Below are 18896 nucleotides of genomic sequence, written 5' to 3'. Positions count from 1 at the left end.
ACCTGCTGCCAGGTATTCCTCCATATTCATGTGTATTTTGGTCCAACTACTGACCAATAATCATCATTTTTACATCTTTTGTTGTTGCATAGGTTTTCATCTTTTGCAGAGTCCAGCCAGGGCTTTTACTGTTAAATGGATAATTTGGGTGTCTGTGCTTGTAGGCTACACTTACATACTGCTGGTCGGCCAGCGTGATCTAATAGTATGGGCATCACTAATAGGCTTCAAGTCACACACTGTGCACTACATCAGTGTGACCGGCGCCCTATACAAGTCTTGTCCGTCTGCATTTATAAAACTAGATAGGTCCCGTCAATGAATAGTATGCACGTAAGTGGTTGTTTCAGAAGCATTTTGCCCCTGTGCCTTGGCCTTTATCATGGGGATCTGCTGTTGGTAAATCCAGCTAACTTTTGATGTTTTTTGATTTTTATGTCCTTTTCCATAAGCTTCTTGTAGACATGACGGCGAGTAGGATGCACATTTTTGGGGCTATTATAGTGTGTACATGCTGGCAAAAAGAAAATCATCATTATCGCAGGCACACCATCCTGTGTAAACAGGGAGTGTGCTTCAGACAACATGAGGCTGAACGGGGACGGAGCAATCGCTTTAACAATTTCTTTGTTTCAATAACTTTTCGTCACCCGGTGTAAACCGTCCCAGTAATAAAGAAAAAAGCACAAATCAAGAATGATCCATTCAAACGTATACTAAGGCTGTAATCAATATTAAGAAATAGGAAGATCAGAAAATGTTAAGACATAGTTTAATGAAGAGGCTGGTGAGGAAGTCATTAAAAAAAAACAATGATTTTCCAGCTTTCAATTGTTTGATGCAATTTAAAGCTCCCTCAATGTGTATATGGAAAAAAAAGCTTTTTGGACAAAAAACCTATAATATTTAGCATAAAGAAATAGAAAAAATGAAATAAAACTATTCCCTTTACTTATTGCTCGCAGGTCTCCTGGCTGTGACCACCTCGTGATCATTGACGAAGGCCAGTGATTGGCTGCCATGGTCACATGCCCATCAGAGCGGTAGATGACATGCACATTAAAGACACTGAACGGAAAAAAAAAAAAAATTAAATTAACATTTTCTGGTATTGATTTCATTGCTGGCTGACTCCGTAATTATTAGCTTTTATAAAGCCAAATAACGTAACATCCCATAGGTTCACGGTTAAGAGAAACAATATTTAGCATCTGAAGGGTTATGGTAAAGGTCACAAGAATTTTAATGAAGTTTTTTTTTCCTGTCTTTATCACATCACAAAGCATTTCATTTCAGGATATTTTCAGGATCTCTGTTTACAGAGCAATAAATAAAACACATTAAGCCTACTAAATAGTTAGATCTGTACAGATCAGTACATCGGCCCTGGAGACCTCAAATAAGTGGTTTTCAATAGAAAGGTGCATTTGAAAAACAAGGCAAAAATAGAATAATTTATCTAAAAAAAACACTTAAAGAACAACATTGTCTTTTTGAGCATAAAACTGTTTTCTATTCATATTAGACGTTAGCTCAGCAAATATAGCTATAGAATACAAGATGACATCTGGAAGAGCTAGGGTTTAAAAAAAAGTTGTATATTATCTCGATATTTAGCATATTTACTGAGTAAAACTCTTTTTGATGGACACATTAGGAAATCTGGAGGCTAGTTCCTGAACTACGCGGCTGTCAATCTGTGAACAAAAGGAAACATCTAGTAGGACAAGCTCCTTGCAGCACTCCAGCAGCTTTCGTAAAGATGGCGGACTCACCAGTCTGGTACCTGGAAAATAAAGGGGACAAATGCAGAGGATGTTATTGATGAACGCAATTCAGGGTGGACATGTGACACAAAATCGGAGCTGGAAATGGTGTACAAGTTGGTTTGCATTTTATGTGTCACTAAAAGGAAGCTGACCGCAGGATCAACACATACAAACCAATTACATGGCTGCATTTATCTTTTAAAGTATAGGACAGGTTTACAGTACATAGCGATTTTCGCCTTATCAAACTATTCTAAAGATTAGGACCAATTTAAAAGGCGTGCTCTAAATACGGATCCATCCTACGAGCCGTTATAGCATGACCACAGACGTGATCGAGACCGCCATCATTACACTCTCCTCTCGAAATTCTAAATCCCATAGATGCTAGTGAACACCACGACGTTGGATGTGAGCAGTACGACCACAAGCCTATAGCTTAGGCAACCAAACAATGCAGTGTGGAAAAAAAAAAGGTTTTGAGAATACATAAAAAAAATATGTATGAAATAAAAAACATATCTGGTATCACATCATCATAGAAGTGTGATCTACCAAAATACATAAAAAACATATCTGGTATCACATCATCATTGAAGTGTGATCTACCAAAATACAAAAACCATTTACCTGATCGGTAAACCCTGTAAAGAGAAAAAAAAGTTTTCAAAAAGCCAGAATTGCATTTTTTTTTCCAATGCAAAAAGGGAGCAAAACATCATAACTACCCCAAAATTGTAGAAATAAAACGACCAGCTCATCAAGCAGAAAACAAGCCCCCACACAATCCATGGAAAAATAAATTATGGGAATTGGAAAATGGCAGCACAAATAATAATAATAATAATCTTTATTTATATAGCGCCAACATATTCCGCAGCGCTTTACAGTTTAACAGTTTCAAACACAAAAGTCATAAGTAACAACGTTAACAATACAATAATTAAAGCAAAATAAGACGACCCTGCTCGTGAGAGTTTACAATCTACAATGAGGTGGGGGAGATGCAAAGTACAGGTGTGTATTTACAATGATGTATTTACAATGATGGTCCAGCCATCTTCAGGGGTTGGGGAATAGATGGAGATAGTGAATGGGCTACACACACACAAACATAAAATGACTTTGATTAGTGAACGTGATAGGCCGCTCTGAACAAATGTGTTTTGAGCGAGCGCCTAAAACTATGCAAATTGTGGATGGTCCTAATATCTTGGGGTAGAGCATTCCAGAGGATTGGCGCAGCATGGGAGAAGTCTTGCAGTTGGGAGTTGGAGGTACGGATTAGTGCAGAGGTTAGTCGAAAGTCATTTGCAGAGCGCAGTGGTCGGCTAGGCCGATAGATAGAAATGAGGGAGGAGATGTAAGGGGGTGCCGCACTGTGGAGAGCTTTGTGGGTGAGAACAAGTACTTTGAATTGTATCCTGTAATGAATGGGCAGCCAGTGTAACGACTGACGAAGAGCAGACGCATCCGAGTAACGATTAGCCAGATGAACGACCCTGGCTGCTGCATTAAGGATGGACTGGAGAGGGGAAAGTCGAGTAAGGGGGAGGCCAATTAATAGAGCGTTGCAGTAGTCCAGGCGGGAGTGGATCAGGGCGACAGTGAGGGTTTTAGTTGTCTCCATGGTGAGAAAAGGGCGGATTCTAGAGATGTTCTTTAGGTGTAAGCGGCACGAGCGGGCAAGAGATTGTATATGGGAGGTGAAGGAGAGATCGGAGTCAAACATAACACCCAGACAGCGCGCCTGCTGTCGGTGTGTTATTATGGTGCCACCCACGGAGAGGGAAATGTCAGGTTAGTAGATGGCGGGAGCAGAAGAAGTTCAGTTTTGGAGAGGTTGAGTTTCAGATAGAGGGCGGACATGATGTTGGAGACTGCAGACAGACAGTCAGTGGCGTTCTGTAGTACAGCGGGGGTAAGGTCAGGGAATGACGTGTATAGTTGTGTGTCATCAGCATAAAGATGGTACTGAAAGCCAAATCTGCTGATGGTCTGTCCAATTGTGTCCGTGTAGAGGGAAAAGAGAAGGGGGCCAAGGACTGAGCCCTGAGGTACCCCGACAGCGAAAGGAAGAGGAGATGAAGTGGAGCCAGAGAACAGAACACTGAAGGAGCGGTCAGAAAGGTAGGAGGAGAACCAGGAGAGAGCAGTGTCCTTAATGCCTAGTGACTGGAGCCTAGAGAGTAAGAGAGGGTGGTCAACAGTGTCAAAACCTGCAGAAAGATCGAGAAGAATGAGCAGAGAGTGGTCACCATTACGTTTTGCTGTCAGAAGGTCATTGGTCACTTTGATGAGTGCAGTTTCTGCCGAATGTAGGGGGCGGAAACCGGACTGTGAAGGGTCTAGGAGGGAGTGAGTGGAGAGGTAACGGGTAAGGCGGGAGTATATCAGGCGCTCCAAGAGTTTAGAGATGAAGGGGAGATTGGAGACCGGTCTGTAGTTGTTTGTGCAGGATGGGTCGAGGGTGGGTTTCTTTAGTAATGGAGTAATGATAAAGTGTTTGAAGGAGGAGGGGAAAATGCCAGAGGAGAGGGAGAGATTAAAGATTGTAGTTAGGTGACTTGTGACGACTGGAGAGAGAGACTGGAGGAGATGTGAGGGAATGGGGTCGGTAGTGCATGTAGTCAGACGAGAAGAGGAGAGGAGCTTGGAGACGACTTCTTCTGTGATGGGATCGAATGTGGAGAGTGAGCCAGGGGAAATGAGGGGAGGGATGGGAGTCACTGAACTTAGTGGTTGGGAGCGGATTTCCTGACAGATATTGTCTATTTTCTCTATAAAGTGGGAGGCCAGGTCATCAGCACAAATGTCTGTGATAGGGGCTTGTGCTTTTGGCCTGAGGAGGGAGTGAAAGGTGTCAAAAAGTTTCTTGGGGTTGTTGGATAGTGAGGAGATCAGGGTGGTGAAGTAGGTCTGTTTGGCGAGGTGAAGGGCAGAGTTATAGGTCCTTAACATAAATTTGAAGTGTATGAAGTCTTCTGGTGTGCGAATTTTCCTCCATATGCGTTCAGCACACCTAGAGCATCGCTGGAGAAATCGGGTTTGCGATGTGAGCCAGGGCTGTTTCACTCTGTGTACAAACCATTTATATATATTTTTTTCAAAGTTCAGATTTTTTTTATATGCCATAATAATAATAATAATAATAATAATAATAATAATAAATAAAAACCTATAGATGTTGGGTATCATCATAATAGTATTGAATGTATGGGAATTTTACAATAAATAAGAACAGGCTCAGCATGCAACTGGCTCAGTGGTTAGCACTATTGCTTAGCAGCTCTAGGTTCCGTAGACACCAATGACAACATGTGCCAGGAGTTTGCTTGTTCTCCCTGTGTTTGTGCGGGTTTCCTCCCATACTATAAAAACATACTGATAGGGAATGTAGATTGTGACCCGATGGGGACAGCGATGATGATGATGACTGTAAAGCCTCGTGTAATAAGTTGGTGTTATATAACTGAGTAAAATAAATACATATAGTTCAATACTTTTTCAGGGACTGAGATCTGAAAATGATATATTAACGTCCTGCAGATCAGCATCAAGAAAGCCATGCTAAATGAAACATGACAATGCACATTTTACAGCCCCCCCCCCCAAAAAAAATATATATTTTTCACTAATCCTAGATAACATAAATGACTGCATTGCTTATCTTGTAGGCAGTTTAAAAATGTACAAGTCTACAACAATTTCTATTTAATGCCTTCCCACTGCAGCAAATTTCATTTTTTCCTCCCCTTCTACCAAGAGTTATAACTTTTTATTTTTCCATCCACAGTCATATGAGGACTTTGAAATTGGTACAGTGAAATACCAATCCACCCTCCCAAACCTCACAATTCTGTCATAGCTATCTTTATTTTTGATGGATGAAAAGAGGGGTGATTCCAATTTTAATTTTTAAATGCTTATTCTTTTAATTTATTATTACTATTAGTCCCACTAGGGGACAAGAACTTGCAATAAAATTCATGCATTTCAAATATATTACAAAACCACTGTAATGCAGTATATAGGCAAGATCTCAGGCTACGATGAAGCACATAGCATGCACCTGGGACCGTGTATCTTAGGCTTCTTTCACACTAGCGTCGGAATCTCCCCGTCGCAATGCGTCGGGGAGAGATTCCGACGCTAGCGTTTGCTGCATTGCACAATGGGTGCAGTGGATGCATTTTTCCGGTGCATCCGCTGCCCCATTGTAAGGTGCGGGGAGGTGGGGGCGGAGTTCCGGTCGCGCATGCGTGGTCGGAAAAAGCGGTCCGTCAGGAGCAAAAAACGTTACATGTAGCGTTTTTCGCTCCCGACGGTCCACCAAAGCACGACGCATCCGTCGCAAGACGGATGCAAAGTGTGGCAATCCGTCGCAAATGCGTCGTCAATAGAAGTCTATGGGGAAAAAACGCATCCTGCAAGCACTTTTGCAGGATGCGTTTTTTTCTGCAAAACGACGCATTGTGACGGATTAAAAAAAACGCTAGTGTGAAAGTACCCTTAATTGCCGCTGCCAGGGACCGACAGCGGCATTTAAGAAGTTAAAGATCAAAGTTCAACTTTGATTACTGCTCTTACAACCTGGTGCTGGTCTGGTAACATAGCCAGCATCTGAGAGGTATGGGGTGGACTCAGTTCAAGTACCCCATCCATTCATCTCACCCACACCACGACGTAAGGTGTCATGCAAACAGACGGGGTTAAAAAAGGAAGAGAAAGTGTCCTACTTTCCCACATGAAAAATACATACAGCTCTGGTAAAAAGTAAGAGACCACTGCAAAATGTTGAGTTTGTCTGATTTTCTCTTTATAGGTATATTTTTGAGTAAAATGTAAATTGTTCTTTTATTCTATAAACTTCTGACAACATGTCTCTGAATTTCCAAGCAATAAATTTTGTATTTTTTTTTTCTGAAAAGGAGAAATTGTCAAAATAAAAAAAAAAACAATGCTTTCAGATCTCAAATAATGCAAAGAAAACAAGTTCATAATCATGTAGAAACAACAATACTAATGTTTTAACTCAGGAAGAGTTCAGAAATCAATAATTTGTGGAATAACCATGATTTTTAATCACGGCTTTCATGTGTCTTGGCATGCTTTCCACCAGTCTTTGACACCGCTTCTGGCGCAGAAATGTAAGCAGTTCTTCTTTGTTTGATGATTTGTGACTAGCCATCTTCTTGATTACATTCCAGAGGTTTTCAATGGGGTTCAGGTCAGGAGATTGGGCTGCCCATCACAGGGTTTTGACGTGGTGGTCTCTTAATTTTTGCCAGAGCTGTATATGTGAAATAATGTGAATAATGTGAAATAATGAAATGTAATGCGATTTAATACTTGCCTAATATATCAAGGTATTGAAGATGTTGACAATTTGCTGCTAATTCTTCAATATCAGAGTCGCACACAGAGCGGTTAGCAGTAAGAAAGAGCTTTCGTAGATGTGGGAGCTTACGGGCAATGTTTGTAAAGCATCCAGTACCGCTGTGAAGTGTAGGACACCAACCGAGGTCAAGCTCTTCAAGAAGAGGACAACCAGAAGCGATATCCGTTATACCCTTTTCTGTAATGTTTTTACACCTCCACAAGTCTAAACAGCGCAATCTTTTGCACTTGGCTCCTATAACTCCAGCTATTAGGTCATAGTCTTCAATCTAGTAAAAGAAAAAGATTCAGTATTTAACGTCTCATATCATAAAACAATATCATAAGAAGATACTTTCTCCCATAGCTTTCATCTGCAGCTCAGCTTCATACACCTTATTGGAGCTTAGTATCTCATTCATGTATGGGCATGCCCCAATTTTCTCCTGAGGGCAGATTTTAGTGTAGAAAAGGACCGAGCACCTTGGATTACAACACGGCCGATTGGCTTATTCTTCTTAATACGCTGAGAACACATGTAAGACTCTGCTGAGAGAAGGCTTGGGGTGCTTCAGCTGACTTGGTGAACAGCTATCTAGGTTGACACTTGTATCGGAGACAACTTCAGGAGGCTCGGTCACAAGATCTGACATTGCTACTGAAAGTAGAAGCACAGCATGCTTCCTTTTATTTCTTGTTAAAACAACGAGTACCAGACAGACCCCAGTATTGTCAATGGGTTCCATCGGTCACCGTTTGCCAGTTATTGAATGAATACTTTCCTGCACAACTTCTTACTTCTTACACAAAAATGGAAGTCCCAAAGCTCGTGTAAACCTAGCCAAACGTGTAGCCACAAATGCACATAAAAGTCATTGAACATATATGGTGAGAATCGCTGATAACCGAGTTCATGGTACTTACCAGGACACAGCTGCCAAGGTTAAGGTGCTGTAGTTCTGGACAGAAGTTCAGGATGCTTAGCAAAGCGGTTTGCTGCCATTGGAATTATGTCAAAAGACGAATTGAGAGGACAGGAAAAAAAAATGAGAGAAGAGGGGTCAATTGGGTCATCACCTGCCATGCTTAAAATGCAGCTTTAGCCTTCCTACACAAACATTACAAATGCCATTTAATGAGTCCCTAGGTATCTGAAACATTGATTAGTTTATAGTCTAAAAATCATTACAGGCCTAAATGTCTGTCACTTTGGATGTGATTTCTTATCCTCTGGAGAGATCTATTCTTTAACTCTGGCAGGCATTCTCCCAAAGGATTTCTGTTTGAAAGAATTGTTAAGTTCAAGATGTAGGGAAGCTGGGTCGTAAGCACAGAGACCTACGAGCATCCTATACAGGTTTGCAATACAATCGCTGACATCTCCATCCAGACGAATAGAAATGCCGATAGAGCTGAAGGGAATCAGCATTGAATTTCTGACCTCTGTGTCACCAGATTCACTGAGCTGACGGGTCTACTACCAAAATCTGTCCGGTGGCACAAAACCACCAGAAGGCACCATTGCTCGGAGCACAGAGGAGTCCAGATTTCTCTATACAGGGATGTGTAAAACAACACACAACAAAGATGGCATTAATGCTAGTAGTTTGTATACGCATGGCACATAAAGTCCATCTCTATTTCCAGATGTTGAATAACATGTAAGTAAACAGATCAACCCACAAACTAATCATTATCACATTTGGGATGTTACTGAATTAATTTCTGATCACTTAATTTTTTTAGGATTGCATTTCTAAGATTGTTAAGCAATGGGAATCGGAATCGTCCCTGATCCCGACAATTGCAGGTGGATGTCAGTTGCTACCGAGAACACTAGTTAATCCTGACTTACCATTATGTTTGTGGGCGTTAAAGGGAACATGTCAAGTTACAGATAAGCTATTAACATGCAGATATGGGGTTAATCTGCATTTTAATACCATTCCAAAGCTGTTCGGCCACTGTACTAAAAGCCTGGCTAATGAGAGAAAATTAACTTTATTCCTCCCAGCAGCCTCGGGCTTTCAGTCATAAAGGCATGGCTTTATTCACCGCTCGGTACATTGCAAGCAGCGTCTGTAGCCATGTCCCTGGCACTAAATGATATCTTGCTCAACAGTGCATCAGTCACAAAGCCGGCTGTCAGCCAAGGCGTATTTACAGCCGCCACTCACTGCATACTGATCGGTGAGCGAAGCTGCGCCTCCATGACTGAAAGCTGGAAGAATGAAGTTGATCTCCTCCTGGTAGCCAGGCCTTCCATGCAGCAGCCACATGGCTTTACAACACTATTAACCTGCACATAACCCCATATCTGCAGGTTAATACCATTCTGAGAGGTGACAGGTTTCCTTTAAAGGGAATCTATCAGCAGGTTTTTGCCATTTAATCTTAGATCAGCTCAGCAGAACGTATGGAGCAGAGAGCCTGATTCCAGGGTTGTGCCACTTGCTCAACAGGTTGCTGTGGTTGCAATATAATTAATGTTTTATCAACAGAAGATTATCACTGCAGGACTAGGTGTCACATGCAAGCGAGTCCAGGTTATCAGCGTAACCCCACCCCCGTCACTGATTAGCAGCCTTCTGACAATGCATTGCGTGTACCGGAAGCTGCCAATCAGGGCTGTGGGTTGGGTAATAAGCAGCCATTGCTACATCTACAGCAGGGAAAACTGGGATTCTATCAAAACTGCACAAGCAGTCCAGTAAGTGCTTCAGCACTGGAATCAGGCAGTCTACCCCTAGGGCAGCACGGTGGTGCAGTGGTTAGCACAGCAGCCTTGCAGCACTGGAGTCCTGGGTTCAAACCCCACCAAGGACGACATCTGCAAAGAGTTTGTATGTTCTCTCCGTGTTTGCGTGGGTTTCCTCCGGGTACCTCCCACACTCCAAAGACATACTGAGAGGGAATTTAGATTGTGAGCCTCAATGGGGACAGTGATGATAATGTGTGCAAACTGTAAAGCGCTGCGGAATATAAATATATATAAAGATTATTATTATTATTACATCATGTAGCTCTTAGATTTCATGGCAAAAACCTGCTGACAGATTCCCTTTAACAGCTTTCTATTCATGAAATACAAAATGGAGCAGGAGAGGGTTAAAAAAAAAAAAAGTACACATGATAGTAACATAACACTAGTCAAAAACAGACAGAAGATGATGACAGTTAACATCTTTTTTTATTATTTAATTAAAAAAAGCAAATGGCAGAACAAATCAAACAACAGTTGAAATCAGCCATACTTGAAGAAACACAAAGCGGAACAAAGAACATAAGTAAGGACAATTCAGTATCCAGGCTTCTTGTACAACTGTACTCATTACTGACATGTTTTTGACTTCAACGCTATAAATGAACTAGTCATCGAATTGAAAAAAAAAAAAAATACAAAACCCTACTTGGATTAACCCCTTACCGGCATCGGACGTACTATACCGTCCGATGCCGGCTCCCCTGCTTTGATGCAGGGCTCCGCGGTGAGCCCGCATCAAAGCCGGGACATGTCAGCTGTTTTGAACAGCTGACATGTGCCCGCAATAGGTGCGGGCAGAATCGCGATCTGCCCGCACCTATTAACTAGTTAAATGCCGCTGTCAAACGCAGACAGCGGCATTTAACTACCGCTTCCGGCCGGGCGGCCGGAAACGACGTCATCGCCGACCCCCGTCACATGATCAGGGGTCGGCGATGCTTGTATATTGTAGCCATAGAGGTCCCAGAGACCTCTATGGTTACTGATGAGCGGTGGCTGTGAGCGCCACCCTGTGGTCGGCGCTCACAGCACACCTCCATTTCTGCTACATAGCAGCGATCAGCAGATCGCTGCTATGTAGCAGAGCCGATCGTGCTGTGCCAGCTTCTAGCCTCCCATGGAGGCTATTGAAGCATGGCAAAAGTTAAGAAAAAAAGTTTTAAAAAATGTGAAAAAAATAAAAAAAACATAAAAGTTTAAATCACCCCCCTTTCGCCCCAATCAAAATAAATCAATAAAAAAAATATCAAATCTACGCATATTTGGTATCGCCGCGCTCAGAATCGCCCGATCTATCAATAAAAAAAAAGTATTAACCTGATCGCTAAACAGCGTAGCGGGAAAAAAATTCAAAACGCCAGAATTACGTTTTTTTGGTCGCCGCGACATTGCATTAAAATGCAATAACGGGCGATCAAAAGAACGTATCTGCACCAAAATGCTATCATTAAAAACGTCATCTCGGCACGCAAAAAATAAGCCCTCAACCGACCCCAGATCATGAAAAATGGAGACGCTACGAGTATCGGAAAATGGCGCAATTTTTTTTTTTTTTTAGCAAAGTTTGGAATTTTTTTTCACCACTTAGATAAAAAATAACCTAGTCATGTTTGGTGTCTATGAACTCGTACTGACCTGGAGAATCATAATGGCAGGTCATTTTTAGCATTTAGTGAACCTAGCAAAAAAGCCAAACAAAAAACCAATGTGGGATTGCACTTTTTTTGCAATTTCACCGCACTTGGAATTTTTTTCCCGTTTTCTAATACACGACATGCTAAAACCAATGATGTCGTTCAAAAGTACAACTCATCCCGCAAAAAATAAGCCCTCACATGGCCAAATTGACGGAAAAATAAAAAAGTTAAGGCTCTGGGAAGGAGGGGAGCGAAAAACGAACACGGAAAAAGGAAAAATCCCCCGGTCATGAAGGGGTTAAAGGCAAAAAACCAGAGACATGAACAAAATGATTGTAAACACCCAAGCATTCAGAAAACAAGCATATGAATACCCAAACTTCTTGAAGGCCTTTTAATGACTGACAGGAGAAACCATAAGGACTAACCCAATTCTCCAGCCAACGTCAATAAATCTGAATGTCAACTAGCTCAGAAGTTTTTCGATTTTCTCTAAAATATCTGCCTGCTGAAATTGGACAAACAAGCTTTATTTGGATCTACTGCATCTTGCGTTCTGTTCTCCGATGTACCAGACAACTGACAGTACATAGAATATATTAGAAGCCAGACATTACTTTGTATCCTTGGACAGCAGTCAGTATGTTCATAAAATCATATTCTGGCTCCAACAAATAAAGCAGAAATATTAACCGTTGTTTTCATTTTTATTTCATACGTCAACAGTACATATGACAATAAGAAACTTTGTAATATGATTTATCAGAGAAATCTGCTTCTTTCTGCTCCTGGACTGAGCTTTCACTTTGGTGGTAAAATGTGTATTCAGTGAAGACAGATTCTCCCAGCATTGACAGAGGAGATGGTAGTTGCTGATTTTAACCCCTTTACTCCCCCCCTAAGCCTGTTTTCACCTTCATGACCAGACCAAATTTTACTCTTCTGACCACTGTCATTTTATGTGATAATAACTCAGGAACGTTTAAATGGATCCTAGTGATTCTGAGACAGTTTTTTTTGGTGACATATTGTACTTCATGATAGTGGTAAAACTTGTTCAAAAATCGGAAATTTGGAGAAAATTTGGAAAATGTTTCAATTTTCAAACTTTTAATTTTTATGTCACACAATAACATTTCCCACATGTCTACTTTACATCAGCACAATTTCTGAAAGATAATTATTTTTTGTTATGAAGTTAGAAGGGTTAAAGTTGACCAGCAATTTCTCATTTTTCCAACAAAATGTACAAAACCCCCCTTTTTTTTTTTAAGGACTACATCGCATTTGAAGTGACTTTGAGGGGTCTATATAATAGAAGATACCCAAAAGTGACACCAATCTAAAAACTGCACCCCCCATAGTACCCAAAACCACAAACAAGAAGTTTACTAACCCTTCGGGTGTTTCACAGGAATTAATAAAATGTGGTGGGAAAAAATTAACATTTAAATTTTTTTCACAACATTTTTACTTTAGACCCACTTTTTTTTTTTAATTCTCACAATGGCAACAGGAAAATGGACCCCAAAAATTGTTGTGCAATTTCTCCTGAATATGCTGATACCCCCTATGTGGGCAAAAACCACTGCTTGGGTATACAGCAGGGCTCAGAAAGGAAGGAGCACAGTTTGATTTTTGGAACGCAAAATTGACTGAAATCGAGAGCAGACGCCATCTTGTCTCCCGATATCTCAGCTGCGCATGTGCCTCCTTCTGCGGTCATTTTCCCGAAGTTCATCGCATTGAAAAGCATGGAAAGTGCAAGGCTCCGAGCCCTCACAAAATGTAGGCGGAGCCCCCACACCACCGAACACCAGCTTCTACCAGCCTGGGGCCACCAGTATCGCCCCACTCCTACCTCCGCCAAACACCATCACCTACCAACCTGGGGCCAGCAGCATCTCCTGCCTCTGCCAGCAGCCCCCGCACCATCGCCGGCCCCAAGGTAAGTTACCGTAAAAGCGGATAATACACCATCATTTTGTGAAAAAAAAAATCCAATTTTCCTCCCCAAAATTTGGGGTGCATTTTATAATCTGGTAATCCACAAAATACGGTACATTTTTAACCACTAAAATGTTGTTTTAGCCTTAAGTTTTTTGTTTTTTTTTAAGGGAGAGTAGTAAAAGTGGACCTCCCACAGTTTGTTGTAAAAATGTCTCCTGAGTGCGCCAATACCCTACATGTAAATGAGAAATACTTTTCAGGCACAGTGCAAAGCTCAGAAGAGAAGGGACGCCACATTATGGTGCAAATTTTACAGTTATAGTTTGCGGGTGCCATGACCCACTGGGAGAGCCCCTGAGGTGCAAGAACCTCAGAACCCCATATAATTGACCCCATTTTACAAACTACATCTCTCAATGAATACATCTAGGGGGTGCAGTGATCATATTGACATATGTGGGTCCCAGAATTTTATACCATTGGGCGGGCAGTGGCAGTGAAGAAAATTAGTTGCATTTTAACACCAAAATCTCGTTTTAGCCCTAGATTTTACATTTTCACAAGGGGAAATGAGCAAAAATGGCACCAAAATTTGTCCCACAATTTCTGCTGAGTGTAGAAAAACCTCATATGTGGCTGTACAGTACTGCTTAGCCATACGGAGAGACTCGGGAATGACGGAGCGCTATTTGCCTCCTGGAGCGCAACTTTTCATATAATAGTTTGAGGACTCCATATACAGAGCCACTAAGTGCTAGAAGAGCAAAATTCCCCTTCAAGTGACCCCACTTTGGAAATTTTACCCCTGTGGGATTATCTCTACAGGTGTAGTGACAATTTTGACTCCATGGTCCATGGGTGTTTCCCTGAAACAAGTAGCAATGAATGATGCCGTGTGAAAATTGCAACCTGCCATTGTAGTGCCCAGTACGTTATGCCCAACTTGTGCTTCTGGAGACACGCATTGCAATGGTTTATAATGGCTATAACGTTTTACTGTACGCATGGTCTAAGAGGCTTGCCATTGCCTGGATGTTGTCATGATGACGTCGGGTCACCATGGCAATAATCGGACATCACCGATCAGAGGGCAGAGGGAGCCCACTCCCTGCCTTCTAAATGCTGAATTAATATCAATAACATTTAAGAGGTTAAACTGCCGAGCGCAGTGTGGGCCCACTCCGGGCAGTAAGAGCCGGGTGTCAGCTATAATATTAGCTGAATACAAGGAGGCGATCGCGCGCACAAAGCTGCTGTGCGTGCAAAATCGCCAGCACGTTCCTCGTACCTCCAAGGTAGGGATGGGGTTAAAATAATATGGAGCAGGGGGAAGGAGGAGCAGAGAGGAGCTGGAGGCAGACACAGACATTCTGCTGCAAGCTCTCCTGAAATGACGGATACAGTTCTCCGTAGAGTTTTATTAGCAGCAACTGTCATAGATTCAATGAATACAGATTTTACCCCTGAATTTAAAATTTTAAGAATGATCAGACCAGGAGAAGAAAGAGCAGATTTCTCTGATTAGACACATTATGAAGTTTCTTATTTTCAAGAGTACTATTGGATTTATGAAGTATAAACAAAGACGTTACACTTTAATCTATTCTATTATTTTTTTTTTAATTTACTTTCACTCTTAAGACCATCACCATCCATTAAAAATGATACTTTAATGTGTAAATGCATGTCAATACAAAGATATATATCTATGCAACATATCACTGTATTTCCCTGCAGAAAAACACTTAAATATCCTTTATAACAGATGGTGATGGCCTTACATGTGAAAATAAATCTAAAACTTCATATAGAAAAAAACCTCTACAGTGAAATCCCTCCCATCTGGTCATTTTCGGCAGCCTAGTTTCCCTTGTGCTCAATTCATGCAGTAAAGAACTTTGCACGCATGAAGCAGAAACATCAGGATGTCCTCCTCACCTCAATTTTTGTGCGGTAGAGAACAAGGCGTTTCAACCCACAGAGTTTAGAAACATGGCTGAAAGCCTGAGGTGGCAGCTTATCACAAGAGGAGAGATTTAATTCCTGTAGGCTTGGACACATCTCCGCTATGACTTCCAGACACGCTTCATTTAAGAAATGGCCACAGGCCAGCTCAAGCCGTACTAGCTCAGGGCCACACACTTTCAAGAGCCTGAAAATGGGAGACAAAAAAAAAGGGAGAGAGTCTGAAGACAGAAATGTTTTGCAGATATGAGATTACAAAATGGCAAATGATTGTATAAATTCTCTCTATACATTAAACGTGCAGTGGAGCCAACCCGTGTGACAAGAGAGAGAACACTAATTTTAGAAGTTTTATATTTACCTTTTTTATCATTGGCGCCTGCCACTCATGCTCGGACTGGCCGTCCAGGAGAACAGGTGTATTCCCTGGTGGGCCCCCATGCAATAGTAAGCCTCTCACCCCATGACCAGTAGTTGGCCAATACATTTAATTCTCTACGTACAGACAAAAGTAGCATATTATCATTCATTCATTCCACAAACTAGTAACTGTATTCACATATAAAAGCAGAGGTCACTTTATGACAGAGGATAACGTAATATGTGCCTGATGCTGAACAGTGGGCCCCCAGAGTCAAAGTTACTGCACCAACACGGTCCAACACTGGTGCCAAGGATGACTTTGTAGCACATTTTACAATATATTTTTGACTGGACAAAGTAACACAATGTCTGCTGGTCTGGTAAGAAGCACACAAGATACCGCATATACTCGAGTATAAGCTGACCCGAGTATAAGCCGACCCCCCTAACTTTGCCACAAAAAACTGGGAAAACTTAATGACTCGAGTATAAGCCTAAGATGGAAAATGCAGCAGCTACCGGTAGATTTAAAAAATAAAAATAGATACCAATAAAAGTAAAATTAATTGAGACATCAGTAGGTTAAGTGTTCTTGAATATCCATATTGAATCAGGAGCCCCATATAATGCTCCATAAAGTTCATGATGGGCCCCATAAGATGCTCCATACAAAATATGCCCCATATAATGCTCCATAAAGTTTATGATGGGCCCCATAAGATGCTTCATACAAACATATGCTCTATATAATGCTGCACAAAGGATGATTATGGCCCCATAAGATGCTCCATAGAAACATTTGCCCCATATAATACTGCTGCAGCGATTAAAAAAAAATATGACATACTCACCTCTTGTCCTGAGCAGGAGGGGACACTGGCACTTGAAATATTCACCTTTCCCCGTTCCGCCGCTGCGTGCCGCTCTGTCTTCCGGGTCTCTGCAGTGACTGTTCTGGCAGAGGGCGACACGCACACTAAACACGTCATCGCACCCCCTAACCTGAACGTCACAGGCACAGGACGCGGAAGACTCAGCGGCACGCGGTGGTGGAATGGGGACAGGTTGAATATCGCAAGTGCCGGTGTCAGTGCTCACCCTCCCCTGTTGTTATACTCACCCTCCCCTGTTGTTATACTCACCCTCCCGGCGCAGTCACTGCTTCTCTGATGCAATGGTCTCTGATGCCGGCAGCTTGTTCCTGTGTTCAGCTATCACTGGTACCGCTCATTAAAGTAATGAATACTTTTACTGAATTTATTTCGTTTCTGCCAAAAAGTTTAGACCTTCCAGTTTTCTGTCTCGTCATAGAATGTACTGTAGATAACATGTGCCCTTTACAAACTATATGTTTGTGCACACGTTGAGTATTTTTTTGTGCATTTTTCATGTGTAAAAGAGCAGCATTTTACAGTACCAGAAAATTAATGCGATTTCTGAAATATTATGAACATGCTACTTTTTTTTTCCATGAGGGTTTCCTTCAATGCTTTTTTCAAATCTACAGCATGACATTTCTTTCACCCATTCAAATCAATGCATAAAAAATTCAAGTAAAAACAGTCTTTATTCAACAGTTCCTAGCGGTCATGTGTTTCTCTTTGTAAGGGCCACCGGACAGACTGACGGTTACGACCGACAGGCTTAGGCCTCTTTCACTCATCAGTGTGGTGACAGTTTTCACATATACCGAATCGTGTGTAAAACACATAGCCGTGCTTGTATTTTCCAGGCAGCACGGTCCGTAATGGCTCGCACACGGATGACCATGCCATCCATGTGCCTTTTCTAAAACATTGTTTCTTTATTAGGCAGGTGTGTTGAGAATTTGATTAGAAAATCCTTTAACCCCTTAACCCCCAGGGCTTTTTTCGGTTTTGCATTTTCGTATTTTGCACCCCTCCTTCCCAGAGCCATAACTTTTTTATTTTTCCGTCAATATGGCCACGTTAAGGCTTATTTTTTGCAGGACAAGTTGCACTTTTGAACGACATCATTGGTTTTACTATGTCTTGTACTAGAAAACAGGAAAAAAATTCCAAGTGCGGTGAAATTGCAAAAAAAGTGCCATCCCATAGTTGTTTTTTGATTGGCTTTTTTGCTAGGTTCACTATATGGTAAAACTGACCTGCCATTATGATTCTCCAGGTCATTACAAGTTCATAGACACCTAACATGTCTAAGTTATTTTTTTATCTAAGTGGTGAAAAAAAATCTATTTTTCGTGATCTCGGGTTGGGTGAGGACTTATTTTTTTGCGGGCCGAGCTGACGTTTTTAACTATACCATTTTGGTGCAGATACGTTCTTTTGATCGCCTGTTATTGCATTTTAATGCAATGTCACGGCAACCAAAAAAATGTAATTCTGGTGTTTTGAATTTTTTTTACTCACTACGCCATTTAGTGATCAGGTTAATACTTTTTAAAAAAAAATTAATTGTGTTGGCTTGCTTTTTTTAAAATTGTTTTATTTTGAATGGGGCGAAAGGGGGGTGATTTAAACTTTGATTTTTTTTTTTTTTTTTTTAAACTTTTTTTTATTTATTTTCTTTTTACTTTTGCCAAGCTTCAATAGCCTCCATGGGAGGCTAGCGAAGCCTGATCGGCTCTGCTATATAGCAGCGATTGGTCAGATCTCCCCTATGTAGTAGAATTGCTGCATTGCTATGAACGCCGTCCACAGGGTGGCGCTCACAGCAATCTGGCATCAACAACCACAGAGGTCTTCAGAAGACCTCTGGTTGTTATGCCAACGCATCGCTGACCCCCGATCACGTAACGGGCATCAGGGTGCGCGCATTTCCGGCCCGATGGCCGGAAGAGCTTGTTAAATGCCGCTATCAGCGTTTGATAGCGGCATTTAACTAGTTAATAGCGGGGGGTGGATCGCGATTCCACCCGCCGCTATTGCGGGCACATAGCTGTATAAAACAGCTGACATGTCCCAGCTTTGATGCGGGCTCACCGCCGAAGCCGCATCAAAGCAGGGAATCTGACCTCGGACATACTATTCCGTCCGATGGCAGAAAGGGGTTAACTCTGTTTGGCCTTTTCAGTGATCAGGTGAA

The 18896-nt window shown here is 41.7% G+C and overlaps 1 protein-coding gene across 2 annotated transcripts in view; it reads right to left on the bottom strand.

Moving 5' to 3' along the window:
* Positions 1 to 755: 755 nt before the first annotated feature.
* The window catches only part of FBXL4 (F-box and leucine rich repeat protein 4), a 70603-nt gene continuing 52462 nt past the window's right edge, over positions 756 to 18896 (bottom strand). Inside the window, exons 5-8 of one of the 2 annotated variants that reach the window (XM_069726332.1) lie at positions 15438 to 15651; positions 8073 to 8144; positions 7126 to 7438; positions 756 to 1786 (exon numbers count right to left, since the gene is read on the bottom strand). In XM_069726332.1, the coding sequence (XP_069582433.1) occupies positions 1623 to 1786; positions 7126 to 7438; positions 8073 to 8144; positions 15438 to 15651 (763 nt within the window). In that variant the 3' untranslated portion in view covers positions 756 to 1622. The remainder of the gene's footprint in view (positions 1787 to 7125; positions 7439 to 8072; positions 8145 to 15437; positions 15652 to 18896) is intronic. The other variant, XM_069726331.1, reaches the window with a different exon arrangement.

The sequence above is a fragment of the Ranitomeya imitator genome, chromosome 5 (genome assembly GCF_032444005.1).
Source record: "Ranitomeya imitator isolate aRanImi1 chromosome 5, aRanImi1.pri, whole genome shotgun sequence".
Taxonomy (NCBI): domain Eukaryota; kingdom Metazoa; phylum Chordata; class Amphibia; order Anura; family Dendrobatidae; genus Ranitomeya; species Ranitomeya imitator.
Note: the sequence above shows the minus strand (reverse complement) of the source record. Positions and strands in the feature narration are given on the sequence as shown.